Raw genomic sequence first — 22,028 nt, 5'->3', positions numbered from 1 at the left:
CTGAGGAGATTGCTTTGGCAGCACCAACGCACTGTACAGAGTCTGGTCCCATTGGATGGATGGATGGATGGATGGATGGATGGATGGATAGATCAGTGGTGCCCCCATACTTGATAGCAGTGGTGATGCACTGTTCATCATAGCCAGTTGAAAGCATGAAATCATGCCACCACACATTTTACACAAAAACCATGATTCATGCAAAAACAGTCATATTTGCTTCATAGAAGCATTTTTAAGGAGGCTTGATCAATATATATATACAGTATATATATTTGAGCTCAGCGTACTTTGCATTTTCAATCATCATAATCAATATGCCATATTCTTTACAGATGAATGTTAGTGCTCCCTAAGCAATTCCTGGCTAAAGGTTAAGCTGGGTGGTTTGCCATTGCCTTCCCAGGACTCAGGGAGGGCAGGAATGTAGAATTCTGCCAAGGTATTGGCAATAATTCACTTACTCTTCGTGAAGGACAATGTGGAATTTTGAATGTCCACCAACTTATGCTGGCAGATGTGACACCAAGTTTAACTTCCATCCAAGGCATGGTACACACATTGATATTGCTGATCCAAAGAAACACCAAGGTGACAGTTTTATATGTCGGTGGGCTGAGATTCAAATCCAGGTTAGACAGCTCAGGGGCAATTGCATACATCTCTCAGCTACCCTGCCAGGCAACATTTTCAATAAAGTTCACATGAGAGGGGGTGAGCAAGGGAGTGGAGAATATTGTGACAGGCACATGGATGTGTGTGTGTGTGTGTGTGTGTGTGTGTGTGTGTGTGTGTGTGTGTGTGTGTGTGTGTGTGTGTGTGTGTGTGTGTGTGTGTGTGTGTGTGTAAACTTTGAATACCTAGTTAATGTTACCTGCACTGCGATGATTTGAATTCTTTTGCCTGCAATGGCTGACCATTTATTTTTTGGGGGTTCCTGTGAAGACATTTTTGCATGTTTGTAAAATTTTATTGCAAAAACAGTTGCTCCTCTGATTTTCACCAGGTATAGAATTGACATGATTCTCATCATAATAACCTCAACATCTTCAGTAAAGGCCCGGTCACACCTTGACGTTTTAGCCAACGTATGCCGATTTTTGAATTTTTTTTCTAAAACGCTGGCACACGTTGAATACGTTATGGGTAAGTTTTGATAACATTGAGAGCACGCTGGCATACGTCGTAGTACGTTGCCATACGTCGTTGTACGTTGGCTTTAAACGTTGTACTTTTCGGTTGTCCTCAAATTTTTTCATGCTTGAAATTTCACGACGTATGCCGGCGTATGACTCACACGTTCCGCTACGCTGGCCACAAGTTGTAGGCACGGTCTGCGATCGTTGACAGACGTCAACACATGCTACTTGTAAGTTAATCATAAGTTGAGACACGCCGAGGTAGTGTTTCGAGTACCCGAAACTTATTTCCTACCTATGATTAACGTGTTGTTGGCACGTTACGCGATCGTTGCCACACGTCGACAGACGTTACTTTTAAGTTACTCATAGGCTGAAAGACGTCGGTATAATGGATCGTCCTTGCGTAAGCGTCCACGGCCACGGCCAGGACACTTATTTGCAGCATTCTTCAAACTTTTCTTCGGCATGACGAGGATGTTCACACTTCGATGTCTAGCTTGGCTATGATTCCAATTGTCCATCGGCAGCGTCTATTTAAAATAGTCGAGTTTGAGCGTTTTAACACGTTCAGAAGAAACGTTTCAAATTTCCAAACCCCAGCGTCAAAAAAACAAAAAAAAACAAAACAAAGGCGAGTGACAGCAATTTAAATCGTTCATTGTAAACAATGAAAATAGCTGAGTGGTACCGTTTAAAAGTCGTTGAGTGTAAAAAAAATCCAATTGTTGAGCGCAAGCGTCTACTTTCAATAGTGGAGATGCAGCCATTTAAATCGTTGAGTGGCAGCCTATGAACCTACCCGTGGACACGCGGACGCAAGGAGGATCCATCATAACCCACACCCTCCCCCTCACACCCACGTACTACTGCCAATATGAACAAACTACTACTATTACTAATACTAATGATAATACTAATACTGATACTGATACTGTTACTGCTGACATGGACATCGACTCAAAAAGGACTCGAAAACACTGTTGGGTTACCCTTTTATGAGCAGCATTTTTATATACCAATTCCCAAAACTGGTGGGAACACGTCTTTATATGGCAGTTGTAAGCTAGAAACACATTAATTTTTTTTTTTGTCGACCGGAAGACGTCATTGGAATACGTCTACATACGTCGATGTGTGTTGGGACTACGTAAAGAATTGGTTCAAAGCACGTCAAACATAAGTTAGAAATAAGTTTCGCGTAAAAAAAACATTCCCGCGACGTGTTTCGACTTATGAGTAGCTTATAAGTAGCCTTTGTGGACGTGTGTAAGCGTCCACATATCGTGTGTAAAACTTATCCCCATCGCATGCGGAACGTGTGTCATACGCCGAGTACGTCGTAAAATTTTGAACATGTTCAAAATTTCTTGACGTACTCTACTTACTACGACGTATGATAGCGTACTTTAGCGTTCTACTCACGTATACCAAACTTACCCATACCGTATTCGACGTGCCCCAACGTTTTAGACACACTTTTTGTTACGTCGGCATACGCTGGCAAGATCGCCAAGGTGTGACCGCGATTTTGACCCTTCCATTTCTACGGCAGTTATGATTTGAATCGTTGTGCGTCAGCCTTTTAATAGGCTACGTCACGACATCGTCGGCGATGCGTACAACGCGCTATGCCTAAGTTAGACTATCGTTGGGCATCGGTTGTGTAGGCCGACAACAGGTTCAGCATTCGTCGGTATAAGTTATCTATAACACAACGAAACGTTCTGTGTAGTTACCAATGCGTTATACATAAGACCAAGTCGCTATGAATACGTCCGAATCTTTAAAAAAAAACATCAAAAGTTCAACGTAAGCCAGCGTTTTACATACATTTTAATACGTTGCCATCGCTGGCTAAAACGTCAAGGTGTGACCGGGCCTTAAGTAATGACCAGCAGACATAAGGGCTTAATAAAACCAGCCATGAGATGTTTACCTGATATTTTTGCCCAGTAAAGATGGACTTGGTTATAAAGTTGAATTTCCACCGAAATCCATCTGATCTGTATTTCAGTGGGCCAGACAAGCCATGCACCTGGCTCTAATAAGATATACAAGCAGAAACGTTAAACAAATACAAAATATTTCTTTAAAGCATCAATATCTCGGAATAAAGATTCTTAATCAAATTTCAAAAAGATTGCAAGAAGCTAAGAATACCAAACACTTTCACAAGCAACAAAGTTTCTCACAATTTGTTAAACAAGGCCAAAAGGCTCAGGCTCAGGTATAAAGTTTCATCCAAAAGGTAGCTTTCATTCAGACCATGTGTACACGATACCACTCAAAAATGATAGAGCGACTATGAATTACAATAATCTTCAAAACTCTCAAAATATTTTGCACAATCCAGAAAAGACAATGAACAAGGCTGAACATGTTGCAAACAATGCTAGTTATTAAAGGCTTAACCAACACAATAATGCACCAAGAAAGCATATAAGAAAATAAATGATGACAGTTTCAGAGACATTCTTCCTCAAAGTTTTCAGAGACATATCAAATTCATGATATAGAAACACAAAACCAAATGGGCCCAATCTCTGCTTTCATAAAATAATACGATGGGCAATGCCTCTGGCATCATACTTTGCCTGACCATTTTCTGAGTATAGATAGCAAAAACAAAAGAAAGACCTGACTTATAATGCTGGGTGATGCTGAGGTATTCTCTGCAGAGAATATTCCATGTGAGCTTCTCAGAGCTCATTAAAGTGCACAGGGCCTTCATCCAAATTATCACAGAGTATGGGTCCCTCCTCTGTGGTGGGGCAGTTGCTTCCAATCTTGCTCCCCTGGAAGTGATTAAGTCCAAGGCTCTCCGTATTATTTGCATCTCTCACCACAAGGCCATGTCTCAAGTCTGCTTCTTTCCCACTACAGGGAGGTTGGTGAACACTCAGTTGTCTAATGTCCCACTTCTAGTCTCACTCCTCCAACCCCATGGTCCCTCCATCCTCCCCCAGGTCACACATGTTCTTTCAAAATCCCATACCTGTTTATACTCCCCAGATCTCAGCTCAACACACACTGCCATCCCTTCATCCCTCCACTTGCTTGCCTGTGGAACTCAATCTCAGTTTATGTTATCTTGTGTCCCTCCATTTAATCTTTGGAGAGTGGTGTACATTGTCGTCCCATGCTTTTCTTCCATACCCACACTGACTATTGTACTCTTGCTGACCACATCTCTCCCATCCCTTCCATGAATGACATTCATGGGGAGGAAATGCCCTGCTGAGTGTGAAAAGAAAAGTGACAACATAAAGATGGCATCATCGGTGCCGAAAGTGCCCCAGGAAGTTATATCACTTCCCCCAATCTCAGAAGCTATGTTTGTGTGAAGTCAAGTCTGATGTTCACTCTTGTATTTGTCTGTATACAGTATGTATGCCTGATTTGTGTTGCAGATCCTCTCCGAGTCTTCACCACAATGGAAAAAAAAAATCCTTGAGCCTCGGATACACTGAATTAGATACACTGATCTCTGCACAGAGTGAACAACAGAAATATGAGACACAAAAATGGAACCTTTCCTTCGAGGAATTTATGTACTTGGTGCAGACTTTGTTAAAGCAAGCCCTGCATTGTTCTTGTGAAAGGGGCAGGGAGAATCTCTGTCTCTGTGAGGCTGACAAACACCTGGAATGCGTCAGAGAGCATACCCCCATAGTGTGGCTGATCGAGCACACTCCAGCCCTTCTGAGGCATGCCATGTTTAAGCATGTGTGTCATGTTTGTGTCAGTATCTTCTCCTTTGTGCAGCAAGGAGCTGCACAATGGCAATAGCTGCCTGCTGGATGTGCCCCTTTTCCTGGTGCAACCATCTCAGAACCGGTCCTCATTCAGTTTGGGACTTGTGCTGGGAATGCCAACACTATGCTCTAGTTTAAATACCCCTACATGGGATCATATCACCAACACAGCAAAAATGGTGATTCAGATCCCATGCATCATCTGTGCTTGGTTTTTGTCCATAAACATCGTTGTAATTCCGGTAAAAAAAAACCACGACTGTCTAATAAAGTCTTTGTTTTGAATGTGATTCATGTACAAGCTTCTTCATGAGCCTTAGATCAACACTGGACAAATAAGAAAGGGAAGAGAATCCTGCAAGAGAGCACAGATACTTTTCACTGCACATATGACACCATCTTGTTGATTTTATCTCTCTTGTTATATACAAAAGCAGTGACAATATCAAAGCTTGAGAGGATGGTGTTGACATGATGAAGATGTTCTTTATTCACATAAACAAACTGCACTCCCTGCATTTTCACAATCATTCATTGCGTAGTACGTTATGGTAATGGTACATGGTAGTATGCCATGGTACATACAGGTTGTGGACAAAAAATGTAAACACTAATGTAAAGTCACTTAATAGGCCATTGGACCACTTTGGGTGGCCAATACAGCCTGTATATGCCATGGCATAGAGTCCACCAGTATCTGGAATTCTGCAGGAGCGATGCGGCACCATTCTTCCATGAGAAAGTCAATCAACCCACACCTGTTTGATGGAGGTGGAAAACGCTGTCTCAGGCATCCTTACAGAATATCTCATAAATGCTCGATTGGGTTCAGATGTGGTAACTGAGAAGGCCATGACACATAGATAATATCAGTGTCATGCTCAAACAACCATTGGGCGACCACACGTGCTCTGTGGATAGGGCATTGTCATCCTGGAAGACACCCTCCCCAGCAGGAAAGAAATGCTGCAACTTGGGGTGAAGATTATTACACAGTACCATTAAGGAGCGATTGGCATTGACCTTGCCTTCTAAGGAAACGACTGCACCCAAACCATGCCAGGAAAATGCATCCCGCAACATTACAGAACCACAAAAGCTCTTCACTGTTGGAACCAAGCACTCAGGGTTGTAGAGTTCATCAGGTTGGTGCCACACGTGTACACATCTCTGTCGAGAACATGGTGAAGGATGATTCTTCTGACCAGATCACATTCCTCCACTGCTCTGCAGTGCATTACCTGTACTCCTTTCACCACTGGACTGTGCATTGCCAGGTGTGATGAGCGGTTTGTGCACTGCAACCCAACTATGGTATCCCGCTCTGTGGAGTTCTCAGCAGACCGTTTTTGATATAAATATCCCATAAATGCTCGATTGGGATTGAAAAGGCCATGACATATGGACAACATCAATGTCATGCTCATCAAACCAATGGGAAACCACACGTGCTCTGTGGTTGAGGGCATTGGAGGGGGGATCTCCTCTTGCAGCCTTGCTGGCCATAATTATAGGCAACCAGGCCTGTGCAGCATTTTTATACATGACCCTCAGCATGCAGGGATGATATTTGCTTAATTAACACATGGGCCAAACTTGTGTGGAAGCCATTTCTTGGTGTCTCTCATTTCCCCAGGTGTTTCCATTTTTTTTGTCCACTTCCTGTAGTTGTTTCCACAAAATTAGGCAATACAATATCTCAGCATGTTTTAACAATTTATTGGCAGCAAATTGTAAAAAAATAGAAAATATCATGGTTAATTGTGATCACACCAATAAATAGTGAGCAATCAACATGTGATAACACCAGGATACCTTCACCTTGAAAGGAGGTAAATGGTCGCTTAATGCTGAAATAACTTACTTGATCCTCGCATCACCATCGCATCGATCCTCGCCAAAAATGGTGATTTTACGAGAAGTCATTTGACCGTGGGAGAAAAATTATTGCTTCATTACCTCCACCACCAAAGGTGGATGGAGGTTATGTTTTCACCCCTGTTTGTCTGTCTGTTTATCTATTTGCCAGTCTATTTGTCTGTCTGTCTTTGATCAGGATATCTCAAAAAATTATGGACGGTTTGGACAAAACTTGGTGGACAGGTTGGATGAGTGACAAAAGACAAACTGATTCGATTTTGGTGAAGATCCGGATACTTTAATTTTTTTAAGTGATTTTTCACCAGTCAGAGATTGGGCCAAAACTATGTATAGCACGATATCTCAAAGAGTCATGGACAGATTTGAATGAGTATCACGCTCTATCATGCTCTGCACGACATCTTTTCTTGTTTGGCTGTTTGTGTGCAAGATATCTCAAAAAGTTGTGGACGGATTCGGATGAAGTTTCGTGGATAGGTTGGGTGTGTGACAAGGACGGATTCAGTTGATTTTGGTGAATATCTGGAAAGGGATCTGGATAGGAAAGCTTTTTTAATTTTTTAATTATTCTTCACCATTTAGAGACAAGGCCAAAATTATATAGCATACTATTTCAAAAAGTTATGAACGGGCTATGACAAAACTTGGTCAATGAGTTGAGTAGGTGACAATAACAAGCCGATTCGATTGTGGTTTCAGGTCCGGATGTTTGGGATAAAAAATGTAAACTGTTCAGCCTGGTGGAGGTACGCGCTCTGCCGAGTGCCATTCTAGTTACCGACGTTATTAAGCTGAATTCAATATAAATGGTTTAATTTCATTATATGAAAGATTTCACACATGTCGAGTGCCATAAACCGAAGAAAAATGAAAGCAGATATTTCTTGACATTTTCAATTAATATATTTTTAGGACATTTTCTCAGCTTTCCTCCTTCTACCACGAGCTTTAATGCTTGCTTTACAACTTTATCTTCTGGACCTTCGTTACACATAACCATACTAACCAAGTCTTCTCGTCCTAAGTTCTTTGTCATGAGTGTTGATTTTTAATCTCTTCTTGATTTCTGAATTTTTTTTCTTCTGATTTTGTGTATTTTTTCTTTCACAGACAATCCATTCATCCATCGTATCATTAGCATCTCAGTTCTTTCCATTCTTTTTACATCTTCGATTTGCATTGCCCCCATTTCACTTCCATACATACAGGTCTGATACAACCACACTGCAGCTTTATCAACTCAAACTTTTACAGGTAATGTAATGTTCTTGTATTTCTTGATACAACCTAGTTGTATCCACTTATTACGAGCTGCCGTTATGCTTGATCTAACTGCTATTTCAGCCTCTCGTGATAACTTTATCATGTCTCCATGTCAACACATACAAGTCATCAACATACAATAACTCACATTTTACCTTTCAATTTCATATACAGGTACAAAAGTACATATATATATAGACCCACCAACATCTCTCACCTGTGAATGGAGGGAATAACCAATAAGCTCTCACCTAATCAACTAAACCCAGGTAGCTAGGATTATATAAATAATTGACACTTCCCACACTCCTCCAGCCGAAGAAGCTGCATAAAGCAACCCAAGAAGGCCGACACAAGGTAAGCGCTATGCTGTTTCGAACCCATTCCAGAGTTCCTCCATAACTATACGGACGTTTAGTGTGGGAGGTGTCAAATACAAATACATATACAGTGCTCCCTCGCTATATCGTGGTTCACTTTTCGCGGCTTCACTACATCGCGGGTTTTCAATGAAGAGGTGCCTGATGAAGAGGCGCCTCCAGTAGAAGAGATTTAATGCTCTCCTTGGCTGTGCAGTACTACATTCATCTCATCATCGTCATCTTCATCGTCATCAGTACTGCACAGCTATCATCATCATCGTCATATCTTCATAGGTCAGTACCCATAATACGTTTTTAAAAATATTTTATAGTGCAATATAGTATTTTTTTAAATTATTTTTTGGTCTTAGGCTTTGCAACCCCATGAAGTTGCATTTCCGATGAAAATTTTTTAATTTTTAAAAAAAAATAACTGATTAAATGTGTGTGGGGAAGGTTAATAAGAGTGTGTGGATGCTGTATAATGGTTTAAAATACGTTTAAAATGTATTTAAATATATTTAAATAATTAAATTAATATGTGGTTTCTACTTCGCGGATTGATATAATATCAATACTTCGCGGATTTTCACCGATCGCGGGTGGGTCTGGAACGCATTAAACGCGATAGGTGAGGGAGCACTGTGTATATATATATATATATATATATATATATATATATATATATATATATATATATATATATATATATATATATATATATATATATATATATGTATATATATATATGTATATATATATATATATATATATATATATATATATATATATATATATATATATATATATATATATATATATATATATATATATATATATATATATATATATATATATATATATATATATATATATATATATATATATATATATATATATATATATATATATATCTGTATACAGTTACTGTCGTGGGGATAGGTGGAGGAATTTAATAGCAAAGTTAGGATTGTATAGAATTGATTAGTCCGTGGACGTGTAGGAGACATCTCGATGTAAATTAAGTAGGGAAACTGTGAGCTTAAGTGTTACTTGCCACCACATGGGGGGGGGGGGTACTCTCTTAATTAGAAAGGGATTAAGGATAATTTCCCCCAGTCTGTAATTGCCCCCATGACCTTTTCCTAAGTTTTTGAATTTACAAGCCAGCAATGGAAGAATTATGTTCCAATAACAACAATAATAACAGAACCACACCTCCAAGCAGGCATAAAGTCCCGCCTCCAAGGGTGATGGTGTGCGAAACCACGCCCCCGGAGTGGATGATTAATGCGCGTGACAGAGAGTCGGTAGAAGGAGAGTGAGGTTCAGAGCAGAAGAACGGGTAGGACAGTTGTGAGAGGAACGTGGCTGAGATGGAGGATCTCATTTTTGCTCTCCCCTCGACATGACGAAATGGCTGCGTGATTCTCGTCTTCATGCTGGTGAATTTACAGTAAGCTGGGAAAGACATTAGCTATTCCTGTTTGGCTGAGCCGTGAAGTGTGTATGTTTCTGAGGAGGGAAGAAGAGCGTGCCTCGTGGCCTTATTACAGGGCCTCAGAGATCGCCTCGTGTGGTCGAGGAGGAAGGTGCACGATCGTTGTGAGTGGACCTCGTGTAAGAGAGGAACTTTCGGCATATTCGTTCATGAGAAGAAGCCACACAGCGGTTGGTGAGCCCTCGTGTTGAATACCGCCTCAAGAATTATCTCATGTACGTTCCCTGCCCAGAGAGGGGCTCGGCGCCATTTTGGGCGTATATTCCTGCGCAGGCCGAAGCGGCTCGACCCCAAAGTTCAATAAACACCATCCCTGGACAAAGTTAAGTGCCAGAATAAAGGGAGGATTTTCTTTCTGTTATTTTCCCCTTGTTTACATTAAAATCCATGTGTAGAGGTGCCTCGACTTTAGATTCTAATTGACCTTACGTTTTATTAATACACTTTGAATTATTACTATTGTAAATATTTGACTTATTTTCATTAAATGCCCATGTGTATTTTAAATTGCTTGTGTTGTCTATTTGTCGTGGCTTGAAGTATAAACCAGTAGTGCTGTGTTTCCGTCTGCTCCATCCGTGCGCGCCATAATCTCCGAGGATCACGTGTTCGCCTCAAAAGAAAACCACTCGGCGATCCGGCCTGGTTGGTGTTAACCGCCCATGCACGACAATTGGGTTGGGGGAATTAACCTAACCACCATGGCTGCGGCTATATAAATATGCCCTTCAATTGTTTTGTGTTCATATTACATGAAGTTATTCTGCACAGAAAAATTATTTGCTGGTGAAATATGCATCCATGAGGAAAATATTACATTCAGCTCTGCCTTGTACAGAAAAGTCAAAGCCACACGGGATCAGATCCCTCCATTATTCTTCACTGGTATATCTATCGGCACAAATCCATCCTAGATATTTAATTAATCTTGTTCATGATTGGTGGACAGGTTGGGTGTGTGACAGACTTTATAAACCTCACTTGAAATCAGGGCATTTAATTAATTTTGTTGCAAGGATTTCATCCTGCAGCTATTAATTTTATATCTTCTTGTTACCCTCGCTGAAGGAGAACGTTAAAGGTATTGCATTTGGGTCCGTTTATTAGTCTCAAAAAGTTGTGGATGGATTCGGATGAAATTTTGTGGACAGGTTGGGTGTGTGACAAGGATGAACTTCTTCGATTTCGGTGAAGATCCGGATCCGGATACTATAATTTTTAAAGTGATTCATCACCATTGAGAGATTGGGCGAAACCGATACACACTACATGGCCAAAAGTATGTGGACACCTGCTCGTCCAACATCTCATTCCAAAAGCGATATCTAGCATGATATTTCAAAAATTTATTGTGCCCAATATGTTCTTTGTGAATCAGGCATTGCGTGGTGGAGGTATGCGCTCAACCGAGTGCCCTGCTAGTTGGCTCATGTTATTCATGAACTGGCTGGCCTGGCCTGGCATTTGATTAAGTACGTTGGACCAGGAATTTGGAATTTGTTTCCGGTGTTGGTGATTGCTCACTAACTCTTCACGGGACACAATGGGATCTTTAAAAGCCACCAAATAATGCTGGAGGATGGGATGCCAAGTTTAATGTCTATCCGAGTGACGGCACACACATTGATGCTTCACCAAGCCTGTGAAACAGCGGATGACAGTTTCTAGCTGGGTCTCGATTCAAACCCAGGCCGAACAGCTGAAAATTAAGTGTGCACAACTCCAGGCTATCCTGCCAGCCCTCATACATTTACTATAAATCAGATTAAATTGGATGTACAGAATGCTTACCATGATATTTATCAATGAAACAAATTATGAAAAACAAAAATATTCCACATTAGACAGTAGTTCATTGTAAAAAATTAAAATACAAAATAACAATGGCAAAAAAACACACATGAGACTGGTCCATTTCATTTTTGCAAACTTAAAAAAAATGGTAATAAGATGAAAAGAAACACTAAATCAACTGAAGGTAAAACATAGTAAACTAGAAGGACACTCTTCAACGTCGTGAAGTCAACAGATATACTTCCACCAACATTATTACATCATTATACATATGTGTACCAAGTTTAATTTTAACCTAGATTCAAAATATTAAATAATTCTGGCTGCCAGACCATGCGTCCAATCAGTTTGAAAATCAAAACATATGTTCCTCATGACTACTATATCATAACTGTGATGTTTCACATCAATTGAAGAAGCGGTTCAAGAGAAATAATTTGTTTAAAGATTTTCATTCAATCCAATATGCTTGCCAGACAGTGTGACTTATTAATTATTTGTGAACACCCTGGAACCCTCAAGGGTTGGGAAAAACGTGGGTGAAGTTTCCCCTCAATCTGTCAAGCCATTCTGGAGAATACTTTTAAAGGTTTATTCTTCAGAAAAAATCATAGCTGCCAAAGTTGGAGAACTTTTTGTTTCTTATTGATAGTCGATCACACCTATAAAGTTTCGCCTCGATCTGTTCATTTTTAAATATCGATAAAGAAAAGATTTTTGAAGGTTTTTTTTTAACAGTATGGCTGCCAAACCACATAACCAATGACATCATCAATTGTTGTTTTCTGTGGACCAATTTATCCTGAGATGACCCTCACAAATTTTCAAACTGATCAGATGTAGCGTTATACATATGCAATTATGACGTCATAACAAAGACATGTATGACATCATAAAAAAATCGCACTTATTCCCCATATGGAGTACTTGCCATGTGCCAAGTTTCAAATTTTTCCTTGGTGCAGTTTTGGAGATATAGAGGTCCAAGTGTTGTACTTGTCGAATTATGACGTCATAATGAAGGCACCTAAGACATCATCATCAACATATTTTATTCCCCATGGGGAGGCTGAGAAAATGAATTTTAAAAATGCAGACACATACGTACGCACGTACGTACATAAGTACGCACGTGTGTACGTGACCGATCGCTTAACCCTGCCCTTTGCTTCGTGAGCGCAGGGTAACAAAGAAAATTAGCATGGATGCACAGTACGTACGTATGGACGGACAGACGGACAACCCAAAAACATAATGCCACCGGCGACTTCGTTTGTGGAGGCATAAATATGGGTAGCATTATAAAAAGAAAAATAATATGTATTTTGCCTTTCATGACATCAGCATTTTCACCTGAATTTTTACCTGCATTTCTTACAATGAAGTAAACTTGTAAAGAAGCATGAATGCAAATTACATAAAGACAAAAAGGTCATAAAACACCTTTATAAAATAATAAAGGAATATAGAAATGGAGTAAATCAAAGTTTGCAATAAAAATATAAATGATATAATTCAGAGATGAGACTGTACCATTTACTATTCCTGTAGTAATAAAAAGCACTCATATTATATTGCTGCAGCTGGAGAGCTTGAAATAAACTTTTATATTGAGAATATAAAATAGTCATCCCACCTTGCTGGAAGAAAGACTCAAACAATTCTTCATGACTTTCTGGAGGAATATGTTCAGATCATGCAGAAGGATACAAGTTATGGTGCAGTTACAATGTACGTGTTGTAAGTATGGTAGGCTTGCACTCAACACAAACAATGAGAAATGTGCACCACTTGATTGCGGAAGCATCTGCTCAAAGTGCTGTGTTTCGGACTGCTGCAAGATAGACAGACAACGCATACTTGGTTGAATTCCCTTTGTCATCTGCTCATTGGGTGCCAATTAGTTTCAGTTTTAAAACTTATACTGAATGAAATTTCGATTTTTCACTTAATTTCCACTTAATTACGTTCAAGACTCTGCAAAGACTTTTGAAATACTATTATTGAAAGAAGTTTAGTAAAACATTTTGTGGAGAAAATTTGTTGCATAAACATTTTTACAAAACATTTTAAACTTTCTATTTCGAGAATGATCCAAGATGACATCGACATCAGATCCAAGATGGCCGACTGGCGGCCATTATAGTTGTAAAAAAAAATGTCGAATACGTCCTCAACCATTTCTTGGGCATGCATTCACCAATCTTGTTCAAACTTGGCCCACATATAAGAAATGATGGCTTACATAAGCACGTCATTTTTTTCCAGATCAGATCCAAGATGGCCGACTGGCGGCTGTAAAAAAAACCCCCGATGTTGAACACGTCCTCAACTATTTCTCAGACATGCATTTACCGACGTTGTTCAAACTTGGCACACAGATAAAGAATTTTGGCTTGCAGACGCACATCATTTGTTTTCAAGATCATATCCAAGGTGGATGACTGGCAGCCATTTTGTTACTCAAACGTGTCCTCAACCATTTCTCCGACATGCATGGTCCGATTTTGTTCAAACTTGGCACAAGCACAGTACACGATGGCACAAGCACAGTACATACACATGCACCTCACTTTATTTTGCAATCTGATCAAAGATGGTCTACTGGTAGACTGGCGGTAATTTTAGTTGTACATAAATATGAGCTATCCCTTTAACTCCGGAACAAAAAAATTACTAAAACAAAAGCGACTATGACATTTTATGTCTTTTTTTTACTTGTTTTAATATATAGTGGGGAAGAGAATAGCTCTTACAGTAACTTTCTTTTGTTCTTCTCACCTTTGTTGTAGGTATGTTATAATTCTGATTTTCATCTTATATCTCCACATTAACCCGTTTGCTTGGATGGCCCTACTATGAGTACATGTCCCTGCTGGAATAGCTCTCTGGATCACTGATAATGGATAGGTAATGAACTACCTATTTTCTGGTGTATAAAGCGCACTTTTTTATTGGCGAAAAAGGTAAAAGTTGGGGGTGCGGTTAATACTGTGGTGATTATTCCCTTTCAGTATACTGGTTAAGATGATGATGCTTAAACCAGAACAAGAGAAATCTCACTCACATGAACAATGCAATGATGTGTTGCAGATGAAGTCTGTCTGATGATTACTCCTTCGCCTCCCCCACAACGGTTGGTGAAGAAGGAAAGATTTAATGATGCTGAGCCATTGCAGCTTTAGAATGGCGCCAAAAAATGGCAAGCAGAAGAGGAAAACTCATTCGTTGCAGTCGTGGTTGTTTAACCAAACAAACGAAATCCACTTCGCTCAATAGTCTTGATAAAGTCGAACCAAAATTCACTATTAAATGACGTTTTGAGTGACTCATGAAGAGGGATGAGAAAGGCTTGTACGTGAAGGCACACAAGCTTCCAACACGTCGTCATCACAAAACTCCCGTGAGTCCTCGGCGGTTTTTAACATCCCGCGCATTGATTGGCACTCCGGAAAGATGCAACTGATTGACTACCAGAGTTCACATGTTTGAAAAATTAATTAATTACTGAGAAAATTAGTGAGTCACTACAATACAAAGGTGTTGACCGTTTTTACAGCCATTTTTCCCTGCTGTGCAGGGGTTGGGCTTTTTCTTGAGGCAATGTTTTATGGCCGGATGCCCTTCCTGACGCCAACCCTGGTCGCCTCTTACGACACACAGGGATATGGTACACCTATTCTTACCGGGGCATAAACCGGGACCAGTACACTGGTACTCATTTCGCCAACCTCGGAAGGATGACAGGCTGAGTCAACCCCCGAGTGTATTAATTCAGTGGCCCTACAATACAAAGGTATAGAAAAAAAATCAGTTTTAAATACGATCAATACTGAATTTCAATTATATTCCAAATAAACACTTGTTTTTTTAGCAGTCGGAACTGGTGATAAGCTCAATTCCACTGTTTAAATTTTGAAAATTGGTTCAGGTTAAGAGTTTGTTGAGTGTTTTATTAACCATGTGTGAAAATTAAATAAAGTCATGCTCGGAAATGTCCGGAGACACCCAGAGTTTAGGTGCTTGGCGTGTATAGAGCCTTGCGGCCCTGAAAACGCTATTAAACACAAAAGAAGAACAACACCTTGTCTCACATCAAAAGAAGAATTATTCACAATAGCTGGAGACTATTAACGGAGCACCCACCTCAAATAAGCTTGCACGCAAACTTACGTGCATCCGACAACAGGCTCGGGGTGGTCACGTGACCCTCAAGAAGGGCCATTTTGTGCTTCGCGAGTGCCTCGGCTTACGTCACCAGATTACGTCACATATCATCCATTCTATCTATCAAGATGTCAAGGTGCACATTCACCACAGCGTTCAAACTCTTCATCTGCCAGACTGCAGAGGAGCTTGGGAACCGGGAAGCTGGGAGGCGATTCTGCATGGACAAGTCCATCATCTGGTGCTGGAGAACGAGCAAGGCAATGATAAAGAAGATGCCAAGGAAGAAGAAGGTGCTGAGGGTTAAAGTCAGTGAAGTGGCTGCAGCAGCTCTGGGAGTGTCTTGTCGTTTGGGTCTGGGAGAAGAGAGCAGAGGGTTACGCCATCTCAACGCTTGCTCTCAGGCCGAAGGTGAGGAGCTTAGTGATATGGCCGATAAGATGACGTGCTTCCAGTCCTATATCATCAAGCTTCGCAAGTGCATGGCTCTCCCCTTAGCAGGATCGGGAATGGTGACCAGACCCCCCTTACATTCAACATACCGAGAGGGACCACCATCACAGTGAATGGGGAATGCAATGTGACGATCAACACTACTGGTCACGAGAAGGACTGATTCACCATCATGCTCGCCTGGACTGCAAACGGTAGCATGTTTTACTTCCCCTTTGTGTCATGTTCAAGAGGAAGACACTGCACAAAGACAAGCTTCCAGCCAGCATCATTGTTCGTGTGCAGCAGAAGGGGTGGATAGACGAGGGACTGGTCCAGGCATGGGTGCGCATGCCATTCCAGAAAAGGCAACATCGCTGCTGGTCCAACTGGATAATGAGTGGGGAGAAGACCTACACCAAGAGCGGGAGGATGAGAAAAGTCCACCTTCCGATGATCTGTGGCTGGACCATCAAGGTGTGGGAGGAGATACCGTCGGACATCATCAAGCGAGCATTTCTCAAATACTGCATCTCCAACAACATGGACGGCACAAAGGACATCATTTGAGAGAAGGATGCTGCAAATGACTGTGATAGTGACATGGACAGCAATGGGGACTTGCTCTACCCTGATTCGGACAAGGAGTTATGTGCTGTCTTTGACGAGGAAAGCATTGATGAGGATTTCCTCGGGTTTAGCTGAAAAGTATCATCAAACCCAAATGGCCCTTTTCAGGGGCACAAATTCACAAGAAATATGTATGATACCGGTATGAATCCCTTTTCTTCCTTTTTCTAGTAACAAAAAAAAATTCCTCTTCATAATATTAAAAAATAAGAAAGAAAAATAACTTCTTGGTATCCTCTCTTCTCTCTTCAACTTCTTGAAAATGAGAATAAGACAGCCGAAATGAAGCGGACATGGGAGTAAGCATGTTGATACCTCCGTCACTCCATAAAAAGTTAATGTACAAAAGTATTTATATCGAGATCAAAAATAAAATGATCAATATATTCATTTATTTTGAGGATGAAAAACATGAGTGTGGTTAATAAAACGGAAAAAAAAAATTTTTGAGGGTGAAAAACAGGGGTGCGGTAAATACATGGCCACAGTTTATACACCGGAAAATATGGTACATAATTTGGTGTGAATAAAATATGTAGATCGTTCAATGAGCACATGAAAATTAATAGAACTTTCCATTCTGAATGGAAAGGCATATCGACAGTATATTCTTTGGAACACTATTATAATTATTATTATTATTAATATTATGCCAAGGCATTTTGTGTCTCCATAACATGAAAATTGTTATAGCACAATTACAAAATCTGGTAGCTAGATAATGGACTGAGGTTAATCCAAAATGTCTTCATCTTTACCTTGACCTTTTATTCAAGAGTTAGTGCCCTTTAAGTACTCTCATCGATTTTTCTTTGAACACCGATAACACTGGGCTGCATTTGAAATATTTTGTTCAGAGGTCTAGGTTTTCTCAACGGTCCTTATATGCTTTTTGCATGCTGAATTCAGAAATGTATCTCATTTCGCTCAATCAGGTCAAGTTTTTCAATTTCACTATATTTTGACACTATCAAGTGTGTCACTATCACTAAGGTGCAAGATCACTATCACTATCACTAAGGTGCAAGACAAATGGAGCAAAAATCTCCACAAACCGACACCGCTCCGTTCTGCTGTCAACCCTAACAGCTTGCAACAACATCTGCAGCAGGGAACTTGTGGAGCACCAGTGGAGCCCGCGCCGCCTCCCCCTGGTGGTGCCCTTTCCCAGGCGGGAAAGGGACGATAGAAGGGAAAAAAAACAAGAAAAAAAAAAACAACCGAGCTGTTGGCCACAAGATCATTGTTGGCCACACGATCATTGTTGGCCACACGATCATTGTTGGCCACACGATCATTCTTCGCCACCTTGGCCTTCGCCACCTTGGCCTTGGCTACCTTAGCCTTCGCCACCTTGGCCTTTGCCACCTTGGCCACCGGCACCATCGATACCATCAACCGCACCTGCACCATCTTGCCCACCGCCAGCGACTTGCCCAGCACGATCTTGGCCACCTTCTTCTGCACCACCACCACCACCACCACCACCACCGCCACTGCCGCCACATTGGCCTTTTGATAGTGACACTATCAAGTTTTACTACATTAACCGCACCCCCAACTATCAAGTCAACCAACAATATCCATCTTAATTTTAAGGAAAAAATTAATTAAAAAAATTTTTTTTAATTCAAAATCAGACTTACATTGACAGAAAATGTACAAACTATACATATAATGACACACAAGTACACTTAATGTGGAAGAAAGTGCCTTCTCAATTACTTTCATTTCAATTTCAGAAATATACCATCAGAGATGGGGAATCCCCCACTGTTGAATGAAAAAGGTCATACATATTCCAGATAATGAGGGAGGTGAATTGAAAACAAGACACCATTTGGTCATCATCTCGAAAAAGTTCCCCAGGGGTGAGGAACGTAGTAACCAAAAATAATTGAAATCAGATAAGCGGTTTTCCATTTATTACAAAAAAACTTTTTTTCAAGATGGCCACCCCAGTCGGCCATCTTGGATCCGGCCACGCCCAAAATCAATAGGGTTCTTCCTTTTCAGGTGGTACATGTGTGACCCAAATTTCAAATCGATATGGCGAACAGTTTATGAGTTATCGCACTCACAGCTATAAATGTTGACGCCCGGACGGACGGACGGACGGACGGACAGCAGGACAGACAGCCGGACGGACAGCCGGACAACCTGGGTGACAACAACATCCCCCTTCCGCCACGTGGCGGAGGATAAAAATATAGATAAATTGTTGTTTCTGGCAACACCCAACTTCAGTCGCTCCAGCAGTCGCTGTTTTCCTTCGTCTTTTTAATGTTGAATTTCACATTAACGATACTTGTGCGTCATTTTATATATAGTTTGTACATTTTCTGCCAATGTAGGTCTGATTTTGAATTAAAAAAAAGCAAATTAAAAAAAACAAAAAAAATTTTTTTCCTTAAAATTGAGATAGCGTAGCCCCCACCCATCTCCAAAAACTTGACCTGATTGAGCGAAATGAGATACATTTCTAAATTCAGCATGCAAAAAGTATATAGGAACCGTTGAGAAAACCTAGACCTCTGAAATGACGCAGATCAGTGTTATTTATCAGTGTTGCAAGTGTGCAATCAATAAATAATTAGAATAGATTAATGAAATAAATTAGAATGAATGAAATTTGGGACGGTATTTAACCCAGCACAGTTTTGATGTTCTATTTTGCACATTCCTGTTTTGCAATAAAGTATAGCTCATTGATTCATGTTTTCATTTGGTGAGCAAAAGGAAGAATATTCATGTCCTGGTGTTGAGCACACAATATTTATTCCTTAGTTTATCACATATTTTACAGTTATTAGCCTCCAGACAATAATCTATAATCATTAACTATTATTATTATTATTATTATTATTATTATTATTATTCAACTCAGACAACCTCATTGTTGGATTAGACAATGCCATTGCTGGCTATGCCTTGGCCATCTATTATGTGATGACCACAGATACATCTAAGTTGTTATATCCATCTGAAACATGTCACAGTAACGTTCTCATCAGTTGGATTATCATATACTGCACATATCAGTTTCACATGCACTATGTTATGCAATTAATCATAAATCTTATTACCTTACTTACCTGTTCTTATTACAAAAGATTTGAACAAATTAGGAAATTGTCAAATAGAGAAATGTCAGAAGGTGCTTCAAACTGTACATGCGACTGATCCAACCTGGCTGAGCATTTGACTACAGTTGACAACAACGCTTACAAGTTGCAATTGTCCCTTATATTCTGAGAGACAACATTAGGATGTTCTCATTCTATGCATGAGCACCACCACCAGTGCCCCTATCACCAGCATGACAATGTCTGTGTTGATGTGTGACTTCTGGCTGCTTTATGTGGCACCAATTAATGACGTGACTTTTACATCACACCATACACCACAAACCGGTGAATTGGTAGGGTATGCAAATATAGTTTATTTGAGCTGCTTCATTGCCTTTGCATGGAATTATTCTTGCATTGCAAAAATGCATGCATTGAATTGTGATGTTCAACTGCATATACATAGCCTGGTGTTGGCTTTGCAGTTAGGGTGGTGGCTTGGGTTCCTGGGGTCCTGAGTTTGAGCCCAGAGGGCCACTGAATTAACACCAGGGGGTTGACTCAGCCTGTCATCCTTCTGAGGTCGGCAAAATGAGTGCCAGCATGCTTGTATCCTGTATCGGAGTGGCGACTCGTCCAGGGTTGAGCCCAATCGCCCAGGAGACTGCTTAGGCAGCACCAATGCTCTGCACAGAGTATGGTCCCAATGGGTGGATGGATTCCTCATATGTGGTTTTAATTATTACTGTTTCGTACGTAGCATGTGGCTCCTGGTTGCATAATTGCTGTGCCACTAATGTAGTACCCCTATTACCAGAAAGCCAGTACTCATTTTGCCGACCTGGAAAGGATGACAGGCGGAGTCAACCAACCTGGTGTTATTCAAAGGAAAATATGGGCTCAAATTCAAGATCCTAAGATCTTAAGCCAGTCACCTTAACCATGAAGTCAACACCAGGCTTGACTCGTATGTGGAGATTTAATCCTTCACCATGCTAATTGGCTGGTTGTTGGTACCTCTTTCACTAACTTTTCTACCTGTGACTTTTCTGACCCAGATTTCTGCCAATGGCAAATCCTCCTTTCTGGACTTGGTGATGCCAAACTTCCTTGCTAATGTGTCCTGCTCTTCCTCTGCTCAAATTGGTTCATCTGATCATGTCCTTGTGAGAGTTAACAGCTCTCTGGCTATTCTCAGAGAGCTGCTTCAGTGTTGGCAAGTCTGGCAGTTCATTCAGGCAGAATGGCAGGGACTGCAAGCTGCCATCTCACTTCAGGACTGGTCTCCTACATCTACTGCCCCTGATATCAACTCACCCTGGGAATTCTTCAACAGAAACATGCTGTCTCTTATGCACAGATCCATCCCATGTCATCTTCAGTTATCATACCCATCCTCCTGCCCATTGTACACCAAATCCAGTGGTGAGGCAGTTGCCTTGAGAAAACTTGCCTTCTTTTCCCTGAAGGCAAATCCAACCAAAGGCAGCCTGAGATAAACTTATGAGAGCCAGGAAACAACATCTGGCAAACCTCAAGATTGAAGTATCAATCTGGTCTCCTTCAAAATCATGGTGCCTACTTGGTAAGTCTGTCTTTTTTTTAACAATCCCCTTGAGGAAGTTCAGTCATTCAAACTCATGGGTCTCACCATCAGCCATGATCTTTCTAGGACAAACCACATTTCAAAGTTGGCCTCAAAGCCAGTCGCCGACTGTACATCCTTCGTCGTACAAAGTCTTTCCTTGGCAAACCTGAACTTCTGTCCACTTACAAGACCTTTATCCACAGCTTGGTGGAGTACTGCTCTCCCATCTGGGTTGGCTCCCATGTCGTACACCTTGCTCAGCTTGATACTATGGAAACCAAGTCCTTCAAGAAAGATTCATGGAATCTCCCACATTGAAGCTGAGTCCACGGGCCTATCACTTTCCCATCGCAGACAGTTCGGTGGCCTCTCTGTCTTATACCGACTCCTTTCTGGTCTTGCACCCTCTGTTCTTTCCATGCTTTGCCCCCCCCCCAAAGGTTTC

General features: G+C 40.8%; 1 protein-coding gene across 8 annotated transcripts in view; it reads right to left on the bottom strand.

Annotated features, from left to right (window-relative positions):
- LOC147034757 (glutamate receptor ionotropic, kainate 2-like) overlaps window positions 1–22,028 on the bottom strand; it is a 186,191-nt gene that overhangs the window by 20,345 nt on the left and 143,818 nt on the right. For 7 of the 8 annotated variants that reach the window (XM_085888295.1, XM_085888304.1, XM_085888333.1 and 4 more), the window contains 3 exons: window positions 13,335–13,532; window positions 3,079–3,183; window positions 875–937 (listed from right to left, as the gene is read on the bottom strand). In XM_085888295.1, the coding sequence (XP_085744421.1) occupies window positions 875–937; window positions 3,079–3,183; window positions 13,335–13,532 (366 nt within the window). The remainder of the gene's footprint in view (window positions 1–874; window positions 938–3,078; window positions 3,184–13,334; window positions 13,533–22,028) is intronic. The other variant, XM_085888331.1, reaches the window with a different exon arrangement.

The sequence above is a fragment of the Eptatretus burgeri genome, chromosome 1 (assembly GCF_056783735.1).
Source record: "Eptatretus burgeri isolate ZD-2024b chromosome 1, Ebu_testis_v1, whole genome shotgun sequence".
Classification (NCBI taxonomy): Eukaryota; Metazoa; Chordata; class Myxini; order Myxiniformes; family Myxinidae; genus Eptatretus; species Eptatretus burgeri.
The sequence above is the reverse complement of the archived record's forward strand: the minus strand, read 5'-3'. Positions and strand labels throughout refer to the sequence as shown.